At 41.2% G+C, this 23,538-nt stretch overlaps 1 protein-coding gene across 1 annotated transcript in view; it reads right to left on the bottom strand.

Moving 5' to 3' along the window:
• The window catches only part of LOC126104245 (ATP-dependent 6-phosphofructokinase-like), a 453,644-nt gene that overhangs the window by 104,267 nt on the left and 325,839 nt on the right, over nt 1-23,538 (bottom strand). Inside the window, exon 13 of the mRNA XM_049912336.1 lies at nt 23,336-23,462. Within this exon, the coding sequence (XP_049768293.1) occupies nt 23,336-23,462 (127 nt within the window). The remainder of the gene's footprint in view (nt 1-23,335; nt 23,463-23,538) is intronic.

Raw genomic sequence — 23,538 nt, 5'->3', positions numbered from 1 at the left:
AAATACTTCCATTTGCACTTTAGCTACTCCTTTAATTTTTAGAATTTTTATTCAGAGATTTTTAAATTTTTCATAACACTAATTTTCGTTTTAAATAGCATTAGGTCTACCCAGGCAGCTGAAGACGGATTGCAATAATGGGAACTCTTATGATGACACTAGGGAACCCCCCCCCCCATGAACCATGGACCTTGCCGTTGGTGGGGAGGCTTGCGTGCCTCAGCGATACAGATAGCCGTACTGTAGGTACAACCACAACGGAGGGGTATCTGTTGAGAGGCCAGACAAGCCTTTTCAGTAGTTGCAAGGGCAACAGTCTGGATGATTGACTGATTTGGCCTTGTAACAATAACCAAAACGGCCTTGCTGTGCTGGTACTGCGAACGGCTGAAAGCAAGGGGAAACTATGGCCGTAATTTTTCCCAAGGGCATGCAGCTTTACTGTATGATTAAATGATGATGGCGTCCTCTTGGGTAAAATATTCCGGAGGTAAAATAGCCCCCCATTCGGATCTCCTGGCGGGGACTACTCAAGAGGATGTCGTTATCAGGAGAAAGAAAACTGGTGTTCTACGGATCGGAGCGTGGAATGTCAGATCCCTTAATCAGGCAGGTAGGTTAGAAAATTTAAAAAGGGAAATGGATAGGTTAAAGTTAAATGTAGTGGAAATTAGTGAAGTTCGGTGGCAGGAGGAACAAGACTTCTGGTCAGGTGACTACAGGGTTATAAACACAAAATCAAATAGGGGTAATGCAGAAGTAGGTTTAATAATGAGTAGGAAAACAGGAATGTGGGTAAGCTACTACAAACAGCATAGTGAATACATTATTGTGGCCAAGATAGATACGAAGCCCACACCTACTACAGTAGCACAAGTTTATATGCCAACTAGCTCTGCAGATGACGAAGAAATTGAAGAAATGTATGATGAAATAAAAGAAATTATTCAGATAGTGAAGGGAGACGAGAATTTAATAGTCATGGGTGACTGGAATTCGAGTGTAGGAAAAGGGAGAGAATGAAACATAGTAGCTGAATATGGATTAGGGCTAAGAAATGAAAGAGGAAGCCGCCTCGTAGAATTTTGCACTGAGCACAACTTAAACATAGCTAACACTTGGTTTAAGAATCATGAAAGAAGGTTGTATATGTGGAATAACCCTGGAGATACTAAAAGGTATCAGATAGATTATATAATGGTAAGACAGAGATTTAGGAACCAGGTTTTAAATTGGAAGACATTTCCAGGGGCAGATGTGGACTCTGACCACAATTTATTGGTTCTGACCTGTAGATTAAAACTGAAGAAACTGCAAAAAGGTGGGAATTTAAGGAGATGGGACCTGGATAAACTGAAAGAACCAGAGGTTGTACAGAGTTTCAGGGAGAGCATAAGGGAACAATTGACAGGAATGGGGGAAAGAAATGCAGTAGAAGAAGAATGGGTAGCTTTGAGGGATGAAGTAGTGAAGGCAGCAGAGGATCAAGTAGGTAAAAAGACGAGGGCTAGTAGAAATCTTTGGGTAACAGAAGAAATATTGAATTTAATTGATGAAAGGAGAAAATATAAAAATGCAGTAAATGAAGCAGGCAAAAAGGAATACAAACGTCTCAAAATTGAGATCGACAGGAAGTGCAAAATGGCTAAGCAGGGATGGCTAGAGCACAAATGTAAGGATGTAGAGGCTTACCTCACTAATGGTAAGATAGATACTGCCTACAGGAAAATTAAAGAGACCTTTGGAGATAAGAGAACCACTTGTATGAACATCAAGAGCTCAGATGGAAACCCAGTTCTAAGCAAAGAAGGGAAAGCAGAAAGGTGGAAGGAGTATATAGAGGGTCTATACAAGGTCGATGTACTTGAGGACAATATTATGGAAGTGGAAGAGTATGTAGATGAAGATGAAATGGGAGATACAATACTGTGTGAAGAGTTTGACAGAGCACTGAAAGACCTGAGTCAAAACAAGGCCCCCGGAGTGGACAACATTCCATTGTAACTACTGACAGCCTTGGGAGAGCCAGTCCTGACTAAACTCTACCATCTGGTGAGAAAGATGTATGAAACAGGCGAATTACCCTCAGACTTCAAGAAGAATATAATAATTCCAACCCCAAAGAAAGCAGGTGTTGACAGATGTGAAAATTACCAAACAATCAGTTTAATAAGCCACAGCTGCAAAATACTAACACGAATTCTTTACAGACGAATGAAAAAACCAGTAGAAGCCGACCTCGGGGAAGATCAGTTTGGATTCCATAGAAATACTGGAACACATGAGGCAATACTGAACTTACGACTTACCTTAGAAGAAAGATTAAGGAAAGGCAAACGTACATTTCTAGCATTTGTAGACTTAGAGAAAGCTTTTGACAATGTTGACTGGAATACTCTCTTTCAAATTCTAAAGGTGGCTGGGGTAAAATACAGGGAGCGAAAGGCTATTTACAATTTGTACAGAAACCAGATGGCAGTTATAAGAGTCGAGGGACATGAAAGGGAAGCAGTGGTTGGGAAGGGAGTAAGACAGGGTTGTAGCCTATCCCCGATGTTATTCAATCTTTATATTGAGCACGCTATAAAGGAAACAAAAGAAAAATTCAGAGTAGGCATTAAAATCCATGGAGAAGAAATAAAAACTTTGAGGTTCGCCGATGACATTGTAATTCTGTCAGAGACAGTAAAGGACTTGGAAGAGCAGTTGAATGGAATGGACAGTGTCTTGAAAGGAGGATATAAGATGAACATCAACAAAAGCAAAACGAGGATAATGGAATGTAGTCGAATTAAGTCGGGTGAGGCTGAGGGAATTAGATTAGGAAATGAGACACTTAAAGTAGTAAAGGAGTTTTGCTATTTGGGAAGCAAAATAACTGATGATGGTCAAAGTAGAGAGGATATAAAATGTAGACTGGCAATGGCAAGGAAAGCGTTTCTGAAGGAGAGAAATTTGTTAACATGGAGTATAGATTTAAGTGTCAGTAAGTCGTTTCTGAAAGTATTTGTATGGAGTGTAGCCATGTATGGAAGTGAAACATGGACGATAAATAGTTTGGACAAGAAGAGAATAGAAGCTTTCGAAATGTGGTGCTACAGAATAATGCTGAAGATTTGATGGGTAGATCACATAACTAATGAGGAAGTATTGAATAGGATTGGGGAGAAGAGAAGTTTGTGGCACAACTTGACCAGAAGAAGGGATCGGTTGGTAGGACATGTTCTAAGGCATCAAGGGATCACCAATTTAGTATTGGAGGGCAGTGTGGAGGGTAAAAATCGTAGAGGGAGACCACGAGATGAATACACTAAGCAGATTCAGAAGGATGTAGGTTGCAGTAGGTACTGGGAGATGAAGCAGCTTGCACAGGATAGAGTAGCATGGAGAGCTGCATCAAACCAGCCTCAGGACTGAAGACCACAACAACAACAATAGGGAACAAAAAGAATTTTTATTGATAGGGAATATGAATACCTTTGCAACCCACACTAAAGCTGACTTAATAGTGCAACAATACCAGAGAAGGAAAGTTGCTACTCACCCTATAGCAGAGATGCTGAGTCGTGATAGGGAGAACAAAAAGATTCACATAATTATAGCTTTTGGCCATTAAGGCCTTTGTCAGCAGTAGACACACACATACACACACACACACACACACACACACACACACACACACACGCAAACTCAACTTGCACACACATCTGCAGTCTCAGAGAACTGAAACCACAATTCGAGCAGCAGCACCAGTGCATGATGGGAGTGGCGACTGGGTGAGGGTAAGGAGTAGGCTGGGGCAGTGAGGGGGAGGGATAGTATGGTGGGAGTGGCGGACAGTGAAGTGTTGCAGTTTAGACAGAGGGCAGGAGAGAAGGTGCAGAGGGGGGAGTGAGTAAGTAGCGGAAAGAGAGAAATAAAGAGAAATTAAAGGACTGGGTGTGGCAGTGAAATGAGAGCTGTGTAGTGCTGGAATGGAACAGGGAAGGGGCTGGATGGGTGAGGACAATGACTAACCAAGGTTGAGACCAGGAGGGTTACGGGAATGGGAATGTAGGATGTATTGCAGAGAAAGTTCCCACCTGCACAATTCAGAAAAGCTAGTGTTAGTGGGAAGGATCCATATGACACAGGCTGTGAAGCAGTCATTGAGATGAGGGATATCACGTTTGGCAGCATGTTCAGCAACAAGTTGATCCACTTGTTTTTTGGCCACAGTTTGTCAGTGGCCGTTCTTGTGGACAGACAGCTTGTTGGTTGTCATGCCTACATAGAATGCAACACAGTGGTTGCAGCTTAGCTTGTAAATCACATGACTGGCTTCACAGGTAGCCCTGCCTTTGATGGGATAGGTGATGTTAGTGACCGGACTGGAGTAGGTGGTGGTAGGAGGATGTATGGGACGGGTCTTGCATCTAGGTCTATTACAGGGGTATGAGCCATGAGGTAAGGGATTGGGAGCAGGGGTTGTGCAAGGATGGACGAGTATATTGTGCAGGTTCAGTGGACAGCGGAATACGATGGTAAGAGGTATAGGACGGATAGTGGGCAGAACATTTCTCATTTCAGGGCACGATGAGAGGTAATCAAAACCCCGGCAGAGAATGTAATTCAGTTGCTCCAGTCCCGGATGGTACTGAGTTATGAGGGGAATGCTCCTCTGTGGCTGGACTGTCGGACTTTGGGAGGTGGAGGGAGACTGGAATGATATGGCACAGGACATTTGTTTTTGTACAAGGATGGGAAGATAATTACAGTCAGTGAATGCTTCAGTGAGACCCTCGGTACATTCTGAGAGGGACTGCTCCTCACTGCAGATGCAATGACCACAGGTGGCTAGGCTGTACAGAAGGGACTTCATGGTATGGAATGGGTGGCAGCTGTCGAAGTGGAGGTATTGCCGGTGTTTTTGTTGTGTCTATCATGACTCAGCATTTCCACTATATGGTGAGTAGCAACTTTCCTTCTCTGGTATTGTTACATTCCATCCTGGCTTTTCCGTAGTTTGACTTAATAATGTGGTTTTATTAGTATATGATTGGCACTGTGCGTACCTATCACCATCTTTTCATATCAATCCTGTGAAGCTTTTGTGCGTATTCTGTTAATCATATACTGATTGAGTTTCCACTTGTAGTATCGGCCGCTATCCAGCCACATTTTCAAATCACACATCACCAGTTACACAACTGTGCTTCCTACAACTGCCACTGTGGCATGAGGGCACTGCCACAGATGATTACACCCACTGCCAATGAGATGCAAGCATGCTCTGTCTCTAGATGCTGGTATACTTAAGTTTGAACATTCATGCACTGAGCCCATTTTGTGTGTTTGCAGTTGAATAACAATTACAGAATTTCGTAATGGGCAAGGCTCAACATCTGAACAGACATTGTATTGTAGAGAGCAGATTTATAAATCCTTCATAACTGTGTATATTTCTCCATTCAAATCTACTGTTAGTAATGATACTGCAACTACAACAACAAAGTTACATATTGTCACATAGAAGAAGGTGTAATTAGATGAATGACAAACACTAACTTTACTTAACAAAGATTTATTCAGCACTTGCACATACAAGAGTGTGGAGCAAACTGCCTCTGGCCAGAAGACATACAGTATATATACAGCTAAAGAACATTCCAGTACAATGATTCTTGACATTCATGGATACTTCTAGAATGTACTCAAACCAAATATACAAATTAAAATTGCACAGTCCAGGGGAGTTTTGGACTCACAAACCTCCATGCAACAGTTTAGTATCATAACCACTACACTATGGTGACTGTACTGCTGAGTTTCTTCTGCGACATTGCTCCCTCATTAAGAGAACAGTGTCTCGGTGTTACATCCTCCTAGTCCACGAATGAGTCATTGGTCCTCCATACTTTGACTCCCGATGACTGATCCTCTCCCTGGCAGTGACCTCAGAACTTCTTTTGCCACTATGCTCTTCGTAACCTTTCTGCTTGTTGCCTGTCTCTGGAGCTTCAAATTTACCCTGAGTGTCAGGATCCTTGTAGGGCTTCATTTGAAGGACATGGACTGTATCTCTGATCTTTCGAGATCTTGCATTGGGGTCAAAATCTTCAACATCATAAGTAACATCAGACAACTGTCTTACACCCTTATAAGGTCCAAAGTAGCGCCTGAGGAGCTTCTCAGAGAGACCAACCTTCCATACAGGAGTGAAGATCCAGACAAGGTCACCAGGCTGGTAGACAACCGAGCGGTGGCTCGCATCATACCTTCAGCTATCGTTTTCTTGAGCCTACAGCACGCAGAATCAAGCTAACTGCTGAGCTTCCTCAGTTCTGGTTAACACCTGGCCGATGTAGTCATCGTCCACATCATCAGGATGTAATGGAAACACAGTGTCCATTATCGTAGTCGCCTCATGCCCATGAACCAGGCAAAATGGTATAAATCCTGTGGTGTCTTGTTTGGCGGTGTTGTAGGCAAATGTCACGAAAGGTAGCACCTCACTGCAGTCGCTCTGCTCAACACTGATGAACACTGATAGCATGTCCACCAAAGTCTTATTGAGGCATTCAGTGAGCCTGTTAGTTTGTGTATGGTAGGCAGTCATCATGTGATGAATAATGTTGCACCAACGGTTTATCTCTGTCACAAGATTCGATTGAAAAACTTTACCTTGATCCATAATTAATGACCTTGGGGTACCGTGTTTTAATACAATGTCTTCCCCAATGAATTTGGCTACCTCGGATGTTTTGGCTATTTTCATTGCTTTTGTAATGGCATAGCGAGTCAGATAATCAGTGCAAACAAGAATTCATCTCTTGCCACTAGCAGACATTGGAAATCGTCCAAGGAGGTCAATCCCAACATGCTGGAAAGGCATTTTGGCTGGTGGATTTGGTATGAGTCAGCCAGGTGGTTTCTGAGGAACTGCCTTTCTCCTCTGGCACCCTCTACACTGCGACACATAGTGATGGACACTCCTAAATAAACCTGGCCAGAAAAAACTCTTGCAGATTCTATTGTAGGTCTTAATAAATCCTAAATGTCTAGCCCCCGGTGTGTCATGGAATTTCTTTAGAACATCTAAGTGCATATGTTTAGGAATCACTGGTAGCAACCTCTTTTCAAAGAGATCAAAGTTTTTCTTGCAAAGTAATCCATTAACTACCTTAAATTGTCGTTTCACATCCTCTGACCAATTTAAGGCAAGCATAATTTGAGATATCTTGGCATCCTTCTTCTGCTCAGCAGAGAGATCCTAGAGTGCAGCAAGACAGTCACCCTTGTACAGGGTTTCTTGAGAGACAGTCGGCATCTTGATGTTTCCTTCCACTTTTGTACACTGTGGTAATGTCACACTCTTGAAGACATAGTTCCCACGTGGAGAGTCATCCCGTTGGATCCTTAAGACCTGTCAGCCGACAAAGTGAATGACAGTCTGTAACAACTGTGAATGGCCTACCACAGAGATACTGTCAAAATTTGCACATAGCCCAGATCACAGCAAGACACTCTCTTTCTGTAGTTGAGTAGTTTCTCTTGGCTTTTGTAAGTGTCCTGGAAGCATAGGCTACAACCCTTTCTTTTCCATCTGAAATTTGCGCCAGAACAGCACTGATCCCATACCCACTGGTATCTGTGTGTAGTTTTGTATGTGCTCTCTCCTCATACAGACCAAGAACAGGGTCAGTCATCAGAGATTTTCACAGCACATTGAAAGAATCCTGTTGAGCACCGTCCCAGATAAATTCACCATCAGCTTTTAACAGCTCCTGGAGTGGCCTGGCTTTGATACAAAAGTCTTTGATAAAAACACTAATTAGAACATAATTTGAAAAAGCTTCTCACATCTCGAATACTTTCAGGAATAGGAAATTCTGTTATAGATCTCTCCTTTTCTGGGTCTGCCAGCACACCTTCCTTTGACACGAGATGTCCAAGTATTTTGAGTTCCTTTGCTCCAAAGAGACACTTTCTTGGATTAAGTTTCAGTCTGCCTTGTTGGAGACACTTAAGAATGGCCCTCAGTCTTTTTATATGTTTATCAAATGTCTCTGACAACACTATAATGTCATCTAAATAACAAAGACACATCATCCACTTCAGATGACATAGAAGATTATCCATCATACATTCAAAAGTTGCTCGTGCATTACACAAACCAAATGTCATTATCTTAAACACATACAGGCCTTCAGAGGTGATGAATGCAGTTTTCAAAAATGGTTCAAATGGCTCTGAGCACTATGGGACTTAACTTCTGAGGTCATCAGTCCCCTAGAACTACTTAAACCTAACTAACCTAAGGACATCACACACATCTATGCCTGAGGCAGGATTCGAACCTGCGACCATAGTGGGCGCGCGGTTCCAGACTGTAGCGCCTAGAACCGCTCGGCCACCCGGCCGGCTGAATGCAGTTTTCTCACGATCAGCCTCATCTACTTTGATTTGCCACTATCCCTAGTACATGTCCATGGTTGAGAAAAACTTAGCCCCCTCAGACAATCTAGTGTATCATCAATTTGTGGAAGAGGGTAAATGTCCTTTTTAGTTATCTTATTAAGCTTCCTGTAATCAACACAAAAGCAACAACTGCCATCCTCCTCCCTGCTGAGGACCACTGGCGATGGCCACGGACTATGCGAAGGCTGAATGATGTCATTCTTCATCATTTTCTCTACCTCATTGCAAATTATTCGATGTTCCATTGCTGACACAACATATGCTCTCTGGCTTATTAGTTGATGGTCTCCAGTGCTAATCTGGTGTTTCACCTTTGGTTTGTCTATTTTCTCTTCACCTGTGGATTGAAGCATTCAGAGAACGCTTGAAGAATGGCAAGTAGCTTCTTCTGCTGTTCCTTAGTGAGATTTGGTGATAGTTGAGCTAGAAGATCTTGTAGTGGTAGCGCTAATTTTGCCCATAGATTCGGCATGGGAGGTTTCTATGATGCTCAACGTTTCTTCAATGAACAGCTCAGCATTTGCTATGCAAGGTGTCTTGGAAGGATCTGCAGTTCTCGGCGACAGTTAACTATCCACAATTCACCAAATCCGCTCTTAAACGAGATGACAGAGGCTGGAATGACCAAGTTATTCTTCAGTGGTACGCTTCTCTTACATTCCACTACAAGATCCATAGGTTGATGCATGGCATGACATGTGACAGTTGCCTTTCTAGTGGTGACTGCAGGAATGATCACTTCATCCAGCACACCTAGTCTCCACACACTCCAATGCACATCTTCCTGTTCACAGTATCTCATCTCGTCTAGCATAATCTTTGAGCAACCACAATCTAAAATTGCCTCAGAATCTTTCAAAAAGTCCCATCCGAGAATGACATCATGGCTACACTCTTGTAAACAGCCACTCATACCCACACAAAAGGTACATCTTCCTGTAGGTTTTACATATTTCCAATTAGCCACCTTCATCAGGGATGTTTTGTTGTCAATAAATACGGTTTTCTGCAATTGGTGATGGCACTTCTACGAAATGACTGAATTTGATACTCCAGAGCCCACAAGAGCTTGGGCTGGTCAGCCATCCCTGAGGATATCAACGTAGTTTCCCATCATTTTTGTAGTGATCGATGGCAGAGGATTTTTCTCTTTGGTGGCCTCATCTCCAAGGAAGGTCACACACTTTAGTTTTCCTTGTTGTGATGGCCATGTGATTGGCTGGAGCTTCTAAACGGTGATGGAGACCTTGATCGGTGTGTTGGGGAGCGTCCTCTCCTGTGGCTAGCTTGCGACGATGGTAATATACTTTGTTCTGCACCCACACCTTCTTGTTCATCATCATTGTCCCAGAGTTGGTGACAGCTAAGATTGGTCTGCTGTCTTCTGGCGTGGGCATTATCAAATATCCGGCGCCTTTCTCAATAATAGCGCACCACATGTCCCGGTCAACTGCAGTGGAAACATACTGGTTGGTTATCCCGGGTCCTCCAGACATCAGTCTTCCTTGGTGACCAAACAGGTTCCTTATGTGGAACTGTATGAACGTAACTTGACCTGAGTCTCGACATTTTCACCATTTTAAAAGGAAATGAAGGACGAGAGATTGGGTTCAGTGTCTGTTCCACTTCCTCCCTTACGACCTCTTGAAGCGTCTCAGTTTTGTGCTCACCATGCAATCCAAGCACCTTTGGAACTTCCTCTCTCACTATCTGATGAAGAACACTTATGAAACCAGTTGCTTCCTCCATCACAGACATCAATATGATGTTTACAAGGCATTCAAACTTCTTGCGTGTAATTCTTTTTTGATAATTGTCTCAATATACTGGCACCATTTTATGAAGTTGTCTGCTGTCGAAACCTCCTTGCGGAGTAGGGCCTGATACATGTCCTCAGCAACACTCTCCATGAGATGTGCAACCTTACCTTCCTCCTTCATTCTAGGATCCACTATTTTACACAGCTCCAAGATGTCTTGAATGTAGGACACTGTACTTCCTCCTGGACACTGTGCCTGCACTTCAATTTATCTTCAGCCTTGCACTTCTCTCATTGTGTGTCGCCAAAATACTTGTGCAGTTCCACCTGGAATACTTTCCCAGCTTCTGAACGTCTCCTCGTTCTCCTCATACCATTTCTTGGCAGTGCCCTCCAAGTAGAAAAAACATTAGCCAAACACACAGTGTCATCCTATTTGTTAAATTTGGCTATACACTCATATACCTTCAGCCACTTGTTTGGATCTTGGCCATAGTCACCAGAGAACTTGGAAAGATGTCTCTTGTGGTGGTACACGGTTGCTGTTATCATAACGTTCTCTTCTTCTTCTGTCTTTGGTAGATTGCGATCTGTTGAATATGGCTCGAACTCAGGTTTTTCACCACATAAACGGCGGCTCTGTCATGGCCTGATGGGAGTCACTGTGCTGTCGATAATGTGTGCTATCGCAAGGTCCAATACCCGGCGCCTCCACCAGAATAATGTCACGTAGAAGAAGGTGTAATTAGATGAATGACAAATACTAACTTCACTTATCAAAGGTTTATTCAGCACTTGCACATTCAAGAGCATGGAGTGAACTGCCTCTGGCCAGAAGACATATAGTATTTATACAGCTACAGAACATTCCAGTACAATGATTCTTGACATTCATGGATACCGAATATAAAAATCAAAATTGTACAGTCCAGGTAAGTTTTGAATTCACAACCCTCTATGCAACAGTTTAGTATCATAACCACTCCACCATGGCACTACTCAGATTCTTATGCAACAATATTATTTTTACTATGTGATATTAGATGCAGAATAAATTATTATCTGACATCTCTGTTCCTAACAGCATGTGTTACTCACTCCTGTATCCACTAAAGAGCCACACAGTGTGCAAGAAAGTCACAATAGACTGACGACGAGGATGAGATAATGGAACAGGTAGCTTTCGACACCAGAATTCTATTGAATTCTTTTTTGTGTGTGTGCATATATTAAGTTGAAATATGTAAGTTGATTTTTAAGGAATCACGACAAGCCAGGGAGAGCAATATCTAAGTGCCACACAGTGTCTAATATCTCTTGTTCAGTTTCAGAGTCAGCAAATAACACAACTGCTGTCAGCCTCGTACAGGTGCAAGCAATCCATCAGCAGAAGGCACCAGAAGCTAAAGAAGGAATTCAGCTGCCACCTTTCATTATTCTGAAAGTCCGATAAGATGAAGGAAACATGAAAAGAATACATAACACAGCTGCATCAACATTTCAAAGCCTACAAAATTGTCAGTGAATCATGTGATACATTTTTCTTTTCTTGTGTAGAGTGTACACCTACCACCCCCTCATGAAATATTTCCCCTAAGCAAGCCTCCAACCCAGCTGTACGAGGTCATAATTGCAAGATTAGACAAACTTTTTGAGAGTCAACTACACACTGCTGCTGCTCGGTATAAATTTTTCTGCACGCAACATCATAGTGATCAGTCCTATAAAGAATGGACTGCGGAATTGTAGGACATGACTAGAGAATGTAAATTCAGTTGCATGTTGTGATATTATCAGGAAAAAGTACAGTGTGATACTATTACTCAGAATCTCTTACACAGTTCCAGCCCCAACCTCAGCGTTCACTAGGCAGCACTATGTAAACAAGGCCACACTCACAACACATACCAGCACAATGCTAAATACATTACCCCAGCTCTGCGCAAAAATGAAATCATGCATGAAATGCTGTGTCATCCATGATCAGAAATATTGCTTTTTCAGACAAGCTGAATGCAAATTTTATCATCACAGGGGGACATACAAAAATGGCCTGCCCATAAAGGACTAAAAAGCCCTCCTCTGTTTCATGGGGGAATAATACAAAAGCAGGAACAGATGAAAATCAATGTCATTTCATGTTCAGATTCTGTGTCTCCTCCTCCTCAAAAATGAGACAAGCAAAGATGCAGAAAATGCACAAACACACATTTAATGGGAATACCACACACTTCAAAAAGGCTATTCCAACATCAAAATTCACAAAAGCACTCAAGTGTGCAGGTGAAAACAGACAAGGAAAGGACAACTGCATTCAGAGAACACACTGCAAACTGTGGATTGCATTGCAAATTTCTAGGCAGTCATGCATTTTAAACTACATACTGGAGATTCTGTCATGCTGCTTAACCTAGATGCATAAGAAAAAAGTGGCCAACCATCTTTGGAAACATCAAATCTGACTCTCAGCACCTATTTCAGTGCTTGGAACATGGTGATTATCTGAAAAATACAAAAACTAAGGAAGTCCCTTTCACCGTAACCCACCTCACGCATTAGCCCAAATATTTTTGGCTTGGATGCATTTGATTTCTTCAGATTAGACACACAGCACTATGTGCATGCCATTGACACAAAAGTTTCCTTTTCTGCAGTTCAAAAACTCCATGACGAGTATCAACATTTGTTCGGCAGTACTCTATGACATCCAGAAGATTTTCACGCTCACATAATGTTGAAAGGTAATGGGCAACCCAAATTTTGCCATGTATGACCTGTGCCTCAGACATTAACTGATTGAAGCGCCTACAGAAATTCAGACACTGGAGCCTGTTAGTGTCTTAAAACTGATTCAGCAAGTCAGTGGGCATCACCCTTAGACATCATTCATAAGCCAAATGGAAAGATTCATATTTGTGTAGCCTTCAAATGCATGGTAAATTCACAGACAGTCATTAATTCCTTACCACTCCCATGTACAGAGGAAATTTTGGATTGCCTAGCAAGAGGACAATACTTCTTGCAATTGATCTTGCAGAAACCTATTTCCAATTACCATGGGATGGAATGACAAAGGACTTTTTGTTGTAAATACTCATGTTGGCTTATTTGAATATCAGTGTCTACCTTTCAGAAGTGCTTCTGGATCTCCATTGCTTCAAAAATTTGTTTTAACTGAGACAGGCCTCAATTGTAACTTGCAGAAATGTTCTTTTTTCAACACAACAAAAGCACATATCATCTATGACAATGGCACTCGTCCTTTAATAAAACATTTGCAAGCAATTCAATTCAGCAATTTCCACGTCCTAAGATTTTTTGTGAACCGCAAACTGTTGGAAAATTGACTTACTACATAAAGTTCATTCCTAATTTGGCACATATTGACATGCCTCTGAACCATCTCATATGTAAAAATGTTCTGTTCCATTAGACAAAAGACTGTGACCAAGTTCTTCAAAAACTGAAAAGTGCATTGCTTCGTCAGCCTTGCCTTATGCACTACAATCCACTCATACCATGTGTGCTTGCAGTCAATGCTTCATCCGATGGAACTGGGGAGGTTTTAGCCCACAAATCTACCAAAACAGAACACCTCATCACATTTGCTTTCAAAACTTTGAACAGTGCCCAGATTAATTATAGTTAGCTGGAGAAGGAAGCCCTGGCTGTTATATATGGTGTCATGAAATTTCATCATTACCTGTATTGCAGAAAATTTTTTATGGTCACACAGTGTAAGCCTTTGACATCATTCTTTCTTTGTCCACATGGCACAAAAACTTCAATGTTGGTCACTATTACTGTCAAATTACCAGTATGAGATTCTGTATTGCCCAGTAGCGCACCACCAAGCAGCAACACCTTATGTTATTTACTTGTCAGTGCATATGCAGCATTCAACGCATTGGAAGCTTCTTGTTTACATATTGATCCTTCTGATTTGCAAGCACTCGATTCTTTTTATATTGATTTTTTGTAGATCCACACAAGCCACTACAGTTGCTAAGTTACATTGACAAAGGTTGGTCACTCTCTCAGAAATGTATTCCTGACCCCTTAGTGCAGAGAAACTCTGTGCACCCCAACAGTTTATCTCTTCTGAATAATGTGAGTCTGCTTCACAAGCCCAACAGACAAGAGTGTTAATCCCTGCTTCATTACAACAGCAGCTGTTAAGCCTTATACATATAGGTCATTAGGGAAAAGTTCACACTAAGCAGTTGGTACACCAACATTGTATGTGGCTCAGTTTACATAAGCAAATAAAACGTGTGATGGCACAATGTCATGCTTGCACAGACAATCAGCCCACTCCATGCCAGGAATTTTTCTCCTGCCCACATTCTGCTTCCCCAGCGCAGTGCCCCCATATAGACTTTCTGGCCCCTTTTGGTAAAAAATGTTGGTTGATTATCATTGATGCCTATAGAAAACACTCTTTTGTTATCCCAGTGCATTCAATGAATGCCGCCAGTACTATCAAGGCATTTGCTTCTGTATTTTCTCTTGTTTCTGTCAATGGACCTTCTTTTGTTTTGCAAACGCAATGGAATACATCATGTCAGGACAGTACCATTCTTGCTGCAGTCAAATGGAGAGGCTGAACATTTTGTTCAAAAGTTCAAGACGCAGATGTCAAAACTTTGAGCATCACATTCACATGAAGATGCCTTACTGATGTTTCTGAGTTCATATCATACTTTGTCTGCTCCTGATATTTTGCAAGCAGAACATTAGCAAGTGGTACACCATTGGGCCTTGCTGCATTTGCTTCATCCTTACCACTCTGCTCCAGCTTCAGACTTCACGTCTTAGTGACAAACACAAGGTTTTGTAGTGAGACTGAATACCATAACTCCCAAATCCTCCAAATCTATTAAAAAAAAGCATATAAAAATTCTTTTGATGCCTTCCTGTGAAACACTCTCCATTCCTGCCAAATTAACAATGTAAGTAAAAACCAGATATGGCTTGAATTCAATGCAATAATACACTCCTGGAAATTAAAATAAGAACACCGTGAATTCATTGTCCCAGGAAGGGGAAACTTTATTGACACATTCCTGGGGTCAGATACATCACATGATCACACTGACAGAACCACAGGCACATAGACACAGGCAACAGAGCATGCACAATGTCGGCACTAGTACAGTGTATATCCACCTTTCACAGCAATGCAGGCTGCTATTCTCCCATGGAGACGATCGTAGAGATGCTGGATGTAGTCCTGTGGAACGGCTTGCCATGCCATTTCCACCTGGCGCCTCAGTTGGACCAGCGTTCGTGCTGGACGTGCAGACCGCGTGAGACGACGCTTCATCCAGTCCCAAACATGCTCAATGGGGGACAGATCCGGAGACCTTGCTGGCCAGGGAGTTGACTTACACCTTCTAGAGCATGTTGGGTGGCACGGGACACATGCGGACGTGCATTGTCCTGCTGGAACAGCAAGTTCCCTTGCCGGTCTAGGAATGGTAGAACGATGGGTTCGATGACGGTTTGGATGTACCGTGCACTATTCAGTGTCCCCTCGACGATCACCAGTGGTGTACAGCCAGTGTAGGAGATTGCTCCCCACACCATGATGCCGGTTGTTGGCCCTGTGTGCCTCGGTCGTATGCAGTCCTGATTGTGGCACTCACCTGCACGGCGCCAAACACGCATACGACCATCATTGGCACCAAGGCAGAAGCGACTCTCATCGCTGAAGACGACACGTCTCCATTCGTCCCTCCATTCACGCCTGTCGCGACACCACTGGAGGCGGGCTGCACGATGTTGGGGCGTGAGCGGAAGACGGCCTAACGGTGTGCGGGACCGTAGCCCAGCTTCATGGAGACGGTTGCGAATGGTCCTCGCCGATACCCCAGGAGCAACAGTGTCCCTAATTTGCTGGGAAGTGGCGGTGCGGTCCCTTACGGCACTGCGTAGGATCCTACGGTCTTGGCGTGCATCCATGCGTCGCTGCGGTCCAGTCCCAGGTCGACGGGCACGTGCACCTTCTGCCGACCACTGGCGACAACATCGATGTACTGTGGAGACCTCACGCCCCACGTGTTGAGCAATTCGGCGGTACGTCCACCCGGCCTCCCGCATGCCCACTATACGCCCTCGCTCAAAGTCCATCAACTGCACATACGGTTCACGTCCACGCTGTCGCGGCATGCTACCAGTGTTAAAGACTGCGATGGAGCTCCGTATGCCACGGCAAACTGGCTGACACTGACGGCGGCGGTGCACAAATGCTGCGCAGCTAGCGCCATTCGACGGCCAACACCACGGTTCCTGGTGTGTCCGCTGTGCCGGCCGTGCGTGTGATCATTGCTTGTACAGCCTTCTCGCAGTGTCCGGAGCAAGTATGGTGGGTCTGACACACCGGTGTCAATGTGTTTTTTTTTCCATTTTCAGGAGTGTATCAACACCAATTGAGAGATTTATGCCAAATAAATTATCAAATGACAGAGTTGATCCCCCATGGTACACTAAACAGTTCAGAACACTGTTGCAGAAACAATGAAAAACCATGCCAGAATTAAAGAATGCAAAATCGCCAAGATTGGCGATATTTTACAGAAGCTCAAAAATTAGCGTGGACTTTAATATTAGATGCTTATAACCATTTCCACTATGAAATTTTGTCTCTAAGCTTGGCCAAAAATCCAAAGAGCTTCTGGTTGTATGTAAAGTATGCTAGTGACAAGACACAATTAGTGCCTTCTTTGCCCAACAGCAATGGAAGTACTGTCAGTGACAGTGCTGCTAAAGTCAAGTTAACTAAATGCAGCCTTCTGAAATTCCTTCACCAAAGAAGATGAAGTAAATATTCCATAATTTGAATCAAGAACAGCTGCCAACATGAGAAAGTTAGAAATAGATATCCTCAGAGTAGTGAAGGAACTTAAATCTTGTAATAAAAGAAGGTCTTCCATTCCAGTCTGCATACCAGTTAGGTTCCTTTCAGAGAATGCTGATCCGATAGCTTCATACTTAACAATCATATACAGTCGCTCACTTGATAAAAGATGCATACCTAAAGACTGCACAGGTCACACCAATATTCAAGAATGGCAATATGTGTAATCCACTAAATTACAGGCCCAAATCATTAATGTCAGTATGTAGCAGGATTTTGAAATGTATATTGTGTTCAAGCATTATGAATTACCTTGAAAAGAAAGATCTGTTGACACATGGATTTAGAAAATATCATTGTTGTGAAACACAACTAGGTTACACGAAGTGTTGAGTGCTATCGACAAGGGATTTCAAATTGATTTCATATTTCTAAATTTCCAGAAGGCTTTTGAAACCATACCTCACAAGAAGCTTGCAATCAAATTTCATGCTTATGGAATATTTTCTCAGTTATATGACTGGATACGTGGTTTCCTATGAGACGCCACAGTTCATAGTAATTGATGGAAAGTCTTCGAGTAAAACAGAAGTGATTTCTGGCATTTCTCAAGGTAATGTTATAGGCCCTCTGCTGTTTCTTATCTACATAAATGGTTTAGGAGACATTATGAGCTGCCAATTTAGGTTCTTTACAGATGATACTGTTATTCATCATCTACTAAAGTCATTACAATTTCAAAACAAACTGTAAAATGATTTAGAGAAGATACCATGGTGCAAAAATTGGCAATTGACTATCAGGATTACTATAAAGATCTTCTGCTAGAAACTAAAAGTAAATATGTAGCCACAATGTTAAGAAACTCTACTAACACTGGTTTACCTGTTTGGAAAGTAATAAATAGCTTTAGGGATTGTAAGGACAGATCAATAAGTAATTTTACTATAAACCATAAAGGGCATATCATGAAATGTCAATGTCAGATTGCAAATGTTTTTCATGAGTACTTTTCTTCTGTTGGAAAATCTGTTAATGATCATTTTAAGAATCTTCAGCATAAATATAAGGGCATTCCGATCAAACAAAGCATATACTTGGCCCCAACCAATAGCAAGGAAGTCAAAATCATAGTAATGTCATTAAAAAAATACAAAATCAGCAGGCTGTGATGGATTGTCTATCAGTACACTGAAAAGATGCATAGACAACATATCTGATGTCATGGCCACAGCAGTAAATGATGTAATTTCATCAGGTTGTTTCCCAGATAGTCTAAAGACAGCACAAGTAATCCCGATTTACAAGAAAGGTGATAAATCTAAAATTGAAAACTACCACCCCATCTCAATCTTACCTGCATTTTATAAGGTAGTTGAGAAAGTTATTTAATTAGACTATTGACATTCCCGTGTCAACACATTTTAATACTTGGAAATCAGAATGGCTTAATGAAAAACAAGTCAACTTCAGTAGCAGCAGCACAATTAATAGACAAAATAATAACGGCCATAGAGAACAAGGAGTACGTAAGTAGAGGGTTCCTTGATCCAGAAAAAGATTTTAATTGTGTCAACATTACCATATTACTTGACAAGCTGTAGAACCTGGGTATCAGAGGAACTGGCTATGAGCTAATAAAATCGTATATGAGCAATAGGAAACAATTTGTCTTGCTTAAAAGAAACAGTGGGTCTTACAAATCTAAAATTACTGATATCAAATATGGAGTGCCTCAAGGTTCTGTCTTGGGACCCCTTCTTTTCTTGATTTATGTTAATGATATACAGTATTGTTCTCCTAACTGTAGAAAAATATTGTATGCAGATGACCCATCAATAGTGTGTAAACACAAAGATTATGAGTGTCTGTAGGTGCTGTGCAACAGTGTAACTAATGAAATATTCAAGTATTTTAATGAAAGTCATCTAAATGTAAGTGCTTCAGAGACTGCAATGATGGAATTTAACACAAGGAAACAAATAGAATGTGACATGAAATCATCCATAGGAAATGACATTGTAAAAAAGGAAAAATGGACAAAGTTCTTGGGAATTACAATCCCGAACAGCCTCAAATGGGACATGCATATTGATTCCTTAGCATGTAAGCTGTCGAAGAATGTGTTTGCTATAAATATGATTAGCAAATATTGTAAGGACATGTGTGTGCTAAAAACTGCTTATCATGCCCTATTCTCATCAAATTTAAACTATGCTGTAGAAATATGGGGTGCAACAATTCAAGCCAACCTAAGCACATTATTAATACTACAGAAAAAAGTTATCAGAATTATTTGTGGTGCCAAACCTTGAGAATCATGCCGGAATCTGTTACCAAAATTAGGTGTGCTTATCATTATAGGTGTACACATATTGAAAGTTATATTGCTTGTGGAAACAATAAATCCAAATTTCAACTGTGACCTGCACCAGTACGATACAAGGCAAAAGTTCAGATACCATGTAAATAGCCACAGAACAGCTTTATATGAAAAAAAAAATGCACTTCATACTGGGCTGAAGCTAGCCAAAGCCCTACCAAAAAGTCTCACAACCATTGTCCAGAAACACGGGCAGAGATTGTCACATACCTGATACAGGATTTGGAGTGGACACCATTAAAATGAAGGTGTTGCTCATTGCAGCGGGTTTTCTCACGAAATTTCTATCACCAACTTTCTCCTTCGAATGTGAAAATATTTTGTTAATGCTGGCCTACAACAGAGAAATGATCATAATAATAAAATAAGGGAAATCTGAGCTCGCACAGAAAGATATAAGTGTTCATTTTTACCGTGCACTGTTCGACAGAGGAAAAATAGATAATTATTGTGAAAATGGTTCAATGAATCCTCTGTCAGGCACTTAAGAATGATTTGCAGAGTATCCATGTAGATGTAGAAGTTTTATCTGAACATCTGAGTTCAATATCGTATGTAGAACAAGTCACATTTATGTGAATCCGGCATGGTTCTCCAATCAGCTGGCAGGGTGCAGTATACTATTTGCGGCAGCACAGGCATGCATCAGTACCTCCAAAATCAGCTATAGCTGTACGAATTCAGTGACAATGTCATAGATTAGACTGTTTCAGATATCTTCACTGGATGACGTCTGGCTGTCAGGACACAGCCACATCCATCCACTGCAACAAAGCCTCCCACACAGCTTACTGAGCCATAGCCTCCATCTACAGCTGTCTCACTGATGGTAGTTCTGACTGCCCACCTGCAACACTGTTGCCGCCAACACTACAGGTCGCCTCTCTCATGGACATCAACACTATCACCATCAGCTAGTTGCCAGCATCCTCCGCAACACCCTCCAAGCTCTTACCAGTGCCAGAAAATGCCTCGTGTGCTTGTTTTTCTGGGAAAGTTAACCTGGCACTCACATGATGCAATGTTAGGATACAGATTGGTCTACTCGGCTCCCAACTAAGCAGCCAGCTGCATCACTGTCCATATACCTTCGAAGTTGGGCAGTGTGGTATCAGCCGCTATACAGTCGGCCACACTTTCAAATACATATGCCACCAGTTACACTCCTGCAGTTCCTACCATGGCATAAGGACACTACCATGAATGACTATTCTGATGCCAATGAGATGCAAGCATTCCCTCTCCAGAACTCCAGTGGCAGGTGTACTTAAAAAGTTCAAACATTCATGCACTGACCCCATTTAGTGTGTTTGCCAGCTGAATAATGTTTATAGACTTTCATAGTGATGAAGGCGTGACATCTTCTGAATAGACACTGTATTGTAGAGTGACAGATCTATAAATCTTTTGTATCTGTATATATTTTTATACTCAAATCTACTGTTAGCAACTGATGTATTATATTTACTATTTGATATTAGAAGTAGTCTGACAACATTTTTACTATTTGATATTAGACGTAGTCTGACAACATAAGCAAAGCATCTTGGAAGCTGATTGACAAATACGAAAAGGTCCCAACAAGATGAACATGGAACCACTCAGCATAAGACATGATGGTAACATTATAAAAAACCCAGATACTATATGTAATATCTGTAATAACTACTACATTTCTGGTGAACAATCAATGCATATTACAGATTCACAGATAGAGATCCAATGCCATCTCACCCAGTGTACCGAATTTGAATTTGTGGAAGTGAATGAGTAGGAGGTTTGCAGGGCAATATACATGCTAAAGGAAAAATTTTCATCTGGATGGGATGGCGTATCCAGTGCTATTACTAAAGCATGCTTAAAAGAAATTTCCAAACCTCTTACTCCCCCGATTAATTGCAGCATTAGAGATAACATGTATCCAACGGTTCTAAAAATGAGTGTAGCGAAACCAGTATATAAAAAGGGAAGTAAGGAAGAAGTCTCCAACTATAGACCAATATCATTAATTCCCGCTTTTAATAAGATATTCGAAAGCATTATATTTCTCAGCTAAGTGCCTTTTTCACAAAACATAAACTGCTTGTAGATTCACAGCATGGCTTCAGAAAAGAGCTAAGTACAACCACAGCAGTTACACAGTTCATCCATGAAGTTTACTGTCTGTTGGACCAGAAGAAGCGGACTGCAGGTATATTTTTGGACCTGACAAGAGCATTTGATACGGTAAACCACAGGGTACTTCTTAAAAAGCTAAAATCTTATAGTATTGGGGATCAAGCCATGAATCTTCTAACCACGTACCTGTTGAATCGTAAGCAAAGCACTAAATTGTCATACAAACTAGATAATAGAATCATGAACCCCCACTCCACCAGTGAACCTGTATTACAAGATGTACCACAGGGTTCAATTCGTGGACCCTTTCTCTTCCTTACATATATTAACGACATTGCACAACCCATTAACTCCCATATTGTAAGCTATGCAGATGTCACGTCCATCTTATTCTATGGGAGCGAATCTAAAGAGCTAGAATCTCTTGCTACTAGTGGTCTAACAGAAGTAACAAAATACTTCAATGATCAGGGACTCAAGGTGAATGTCGCCAAATCTCAACTACTGACATTTAAAACAGGCAGTTCTCATCACAACAATATGAATAGTGTGTGTAATATCTCTGCAACAGAAAATGGTAGCTGTAAATTCCTGGGTGTATGTGTTGATGAAAATTTGTGGTGGACATACCACATTAATTTCGTATGCGGAAAAGTCAGTAGTGCCATATATCTCCTCAGTCAGTTCGCAAAGATAGTTCCTAGCCAAGCACTGAAATTAGTATATTATGGAACACTATACCCCTTTCTCAATTACAGAATTGAACTATGGTGCAGTGCAGCTGATGAACATTTAAAAAGAACACTACTACTACAGAAAAGAGCAATAAGACTTATACATGGGATGGGGCACACAGATTCATGTCGTGAAATGTTTGTGCAGCACGAATATCGGACAATATATTCTCTGTACATCTTCAAAATAGTTGTATTTTTTATAAGTCAACCAACAGAAGCTATCAAGGGCAGTGATGTACATGATCACAACACCAGAACAAAGTGCAATTATTTCTGTAACAAAACAACGTTAAAAATGACTGATAGAAGTCCATATATCAGTGGTTTTATTTGGTATAACAAGCTACCAAACTCTCTAAGAATGTACACGGGAAATGTTTTTAAAACAAAATTAAAATCTTTTCTAATAGAAAAATGTTTATGTTCTTTCAATGACTTTTAAGATAGTGAGCGTAACATGAGGCATTAACATATCAGTTGTAACGTGATAAATGTAAAAACTAGACATAAGAAGCAACAGCTACAGAATATAGTGTATTTTATAAGTAAAAATATAACCATAGTATTAAGTTTGACATTTGAAAAAGAAATCATTATGATGGCTCCACGCAAGGAAAAGGAAATAAATAAATAAATAAATTGATGTCTGAATTCTCTGTTCATGAATAGCATTTGTTCCTCACTCCTGTATTCACTAAAGAACCACCAGTGTGCAAAGAAGTTAAAACACCACTCAGCTATCTTTTTGATGTAATATGAATATCTCAGATAAAAGATAGCTGAAATCCAATTCACCAAGTATAACATTAGCAAATAAAAGGTAAATTTGCCCACATTGAAACATCAACCCATAACACTTTGATTACTCACAAATGTCCAGAGTGGCACTTCTCATCAGACCAGCTATTTACTTACATACTTACCTTTTAAGTGTTCTGACATACTCCAATGATAGGTCACACTTCTTTTCAATGCATTCATTAACACTGCATAGAATTAATTGACAAATGATATTTTACCTAATTATTAAGCCTCTTTGTACTCCAGCTGCCATTTTGCATGCCATGTGATAGACGTCTTCCAAAACATTTCGAACAGAGAACTTCTCTTCAAAAATGTAAGCAGCATCTGCACCTCCAGCTAATCCTATGAGAAAACATACATGTCTTAATTAATCATACTTATTCAGTTAAATGTAAGTAGCTCTGTAATTACTATCCTC

The sequence above is a fragment of the Schistocerca cancellata genome, chromosome 1, assembly GCF_023864275.1.
Source record: "Schistocerca cancellata isolate TAMUIC-IGC-003103 chromosome 1, iqSchCanc2.1, whole genome shotgun sequence".
NCBI classification, from domain to species: Eukaryota; Metazoa; Arthropoda; class Insecta; order Orthoptera; family Acrididae; genus Schistocerca; species Schistocerca cancellata.
This window is presented reverse-complemented; position numbering and strand designations above follow the sequence as displayed.